Source organism: Hydractinia symbiolongicarpus, chromosome 1 (assembly GCF_029227915.1).
Source record: "Hydractinia symbiolongicarpus strain clone_291-10 chromosome 1, HSymV2.1, whole genome shotgun sequence".
Lineage (NCBI taxonomy): Eukaryota > Metazoa > Cnidaria > Hydrozoa > Anthoathecata > Hydractiniidae > Hydractinia > Hydractinia symbiolongicarpus.
Genome location: NC_079875.1, coordinates 12,507,670 through 12,510,479, shown reverse-complemented (window position 1 = coordinate 12,510,479; position 2,810 = coordinate 12,507,670). Strand labels below are relative to the sequence as shown.

Sequence of the window (2,810 nt, the reverse complement as noted above, 5' to 3'; positions counted from 1 at the left end):
GCTAATGTGCGTGAACGCAACGTTGATTTTAGTGAAACGAAACGAGTAATTGTTTATTTAAGACTGTGATAGCAAACAAGACATTGACTAGTTTTAAATCCCTTGTTATATTTGGACTGGGCACTGCAAGATGCATTTGATACGTTTTATCAGTAAGAAAGCCATTTTGTTTAAAAGTTCATTATTTAGAAACCACATGCTGTTGAAAGCACTTTTTCGTAAACCACGTAGATATTATTTTAAAATCTCCTTAAGAAAGAATGTTTTTATAGATTTATAACTAAAAGTATCATACATGAGTTGATAGTGCTACGGTGAGTTTTTTTGTAAAGTCATCAGCTCAAATACTGCGACTTGCTACTATTTAAGTTATTACCTTTGTTTGTCTGTATAATTGTTCATATTATTGTTACAGTTATCATCCCTTGAACTACCATGTTTAAGAAATTATAGACTACTTGTGCTACAAAAACGAAGGCTTTTCTGCTGCAAAGAAAAGTCTAGACAGATTCATCCCTCACAAAAAGCCATCACAATTTGTAGCCACTTTTCAAAATTAGTAGAACATCTCGTAGAGAATTAAGAAGAGAAAATACTGTAGCCATGTAATCAGTGGCATAGAACAATTTAGATTGGTATCTTCTGACCGCTCTACAATTTGAAAACTTTTTGAAAATTACCGGTATACAGGCAACGTAATAAGAAGAAATAAAAATAATCGATGTAACATAGGTGACAATAATAACTTCTTAATTGTTACTCTCCATGTCAATACAATACAATCAGTTAATGATCATTTCCGATGTATGGTTTAATATAGCCATTTAAATGTTTTGTCTTAAAAAGACGTCAATAAGTTTCTCTATCGTTTATCAATATTATCCATTCACATTCTTTATGTGAATGGATACGTCACAGATTATATAAATCTCTGTTACCCGGGTAACTTCATTACAGAAGAGTGTTATTATAAATACTGGTAAAAGAACACGCCGGTTAAAGAATAGTGTTACTTGGTAGAACGTGTATAATGTTGATCTATGGTACTGGCGTATTATCAATTTTTTATGAAATTTTATAAAGAATATTGCACAAATTGTTGCGACTTCAGAATAACGACATATAGGGAAAATTAATTTGCAAACTGATGACATTTTCGCTTAAGTAAAGCATAGTACAAAAATGTTTTTTGAACTTTATGACCTTAACATAGCTAATATTTTATATTTTTGTCGAGATTAACAAAAGATCAATAAGGTTTTTTGTTTAAAACATCAGAATTGTTTTTGCTGATTTAAAGGAAGTCATTAAAAATGTGGAAAAATAGTAATGTTCAATTTAAATGTCATCACTAGTATATTACATGTGCTCCTTGATTGTCCTTGATTGTATAGAAAAAGTAAAAATGGTAGTCGGGACATTATTTAACAAGATGCGTGAAAGAAGAAGATCTTCACGACGCAGCTCAAGAGGTTCCAGTAATGGATCGATTGGAATGGGTATTGAATGTTGTGGTAAAATAAAAATATTAATGCTTGGAGATCACAACGTTGGCAAGTCTTCAATATGTTTCAGATATGTCGCAGATAGCATGCTTGGAACAAACAAAATCAAAAATGAAAACGAGGAATTTGAAAGTAGCGTGTTTTTAGCGCCGCAGAATAAGAAAGAAAAAGTAAGACAGTACGAACTAAATCTGTCCATTGCTGATACGTTGTTCCGAAGACGGTCTGTAGAAAGATATAAACAAAAGATTGTGGAAACTGACGCATTTGTATTGGTATACTCAAAGGACAGCAGACAAAGCTATATAAAATTGATCGATTTAATATCTGATATTCATAAAATAAAAAAGGTGAAAATTCCCATCATCATTTTAGGGAATAAGAACGATTTAAAACAAGCCATAACGCACGTGCAAGAAAAGGGAGTGTTAGGCGATTACCCACACTTTGATGTTTCTGCACAAGAGAATGATGGTATACAAGAAGCTTTTAAATTTCTTGTCAGACTTTCAGTTGAACATGTGGTTGAAGAATAATGTTCAAAAACGATGTTTAAAGAAAATAATTGTAAATCGATAAGTTTTTATCATAATATTTTCACAAGTAGCTACTCAAGTGTTGAAAAAATATTAACGCTGCGTGAACCAAAACATTATATGTTTAAACGAGACATATTAAACTACAAAGGATGTGAGAGTTTACGTACAAACAATTTAAAATATAGTATTCCGAAAAATTATTTATAGCTATACTTATTATTAAGATTATTTATATATGATAAAACCCAGATTAACCTTGTAAAAATGAACATACAGATTGTTGACTCAATACAAATAGGCAAACGAAAAACAGATTTATTTCTGCTAGTAATGCTTCCTTAAGGGAAGGAAAATGCTTTTTTATTCTTAGCCTTTACAATCTAATGAATGTAAAAAATTAATTAAGTACAAGTTGTTGTTAGATGTTTATGAGATTGTAACTTCCGTGATAAAAACTCCTTCTTGTAGCCTTCTAGCTTTGTAGCCTTGTAGCTTTGTAGCCTTGTAGCCTTGTAGCCTTGTAGCCTTGTAGCCTTGTAGCTTTGTAGCTTTGTAGCCTTGTAGCCTTGCAGTTGTGTAATAATGAATTTTGCTAAAGAAATCACCAAACTGACAACGGTGACCCTCACAATTTTGATATTCAGTAGGTTATCTTAATCAATAAGAAGTTCCAAGATTATGGTTCAAATTAAGCATAAGAAAACTGAACTGCACAAGTTACTTTGAAAGACCGTACTGTCGCAGAAATAATGATTTTAAAAACATT

General features: G+C 31.5%; 1 protein-coding gene across 1 annotated transcript; it reads left to right on the top strand.

Moving 5' to 3' along the window:
* The first annotated feature begins 1,017 nt into the window (after positions 1-1,017).
* Positions 1,018-2,338, top strand: LOC130630192 (ras-related protein Rab-9A-like). Its single transcript, XM_057443626.1, has one exon. It carries the CDS (start codon positions 1,343-1,345, stop codon positions 2,039-2,041), a length of 699 nt encoding a protein of 232 aa, XP_057299609.1. The 5' UTR covers positions 1,018-1,342; the 3' UTR covers positions 2,042-2,338.
* The last annotated feature ends 472 nt before the right edge of the window (positions 2,339-2,810 follow it).

Coding starts and splice junctions, on each gene's coding strand:
- LOC130630192 (XM_057443626.1), top strand. CDS start 1,343: ATGTCATCACTAGTATATTACATGTGCTCCTTGATTGTCCTTGATTGT.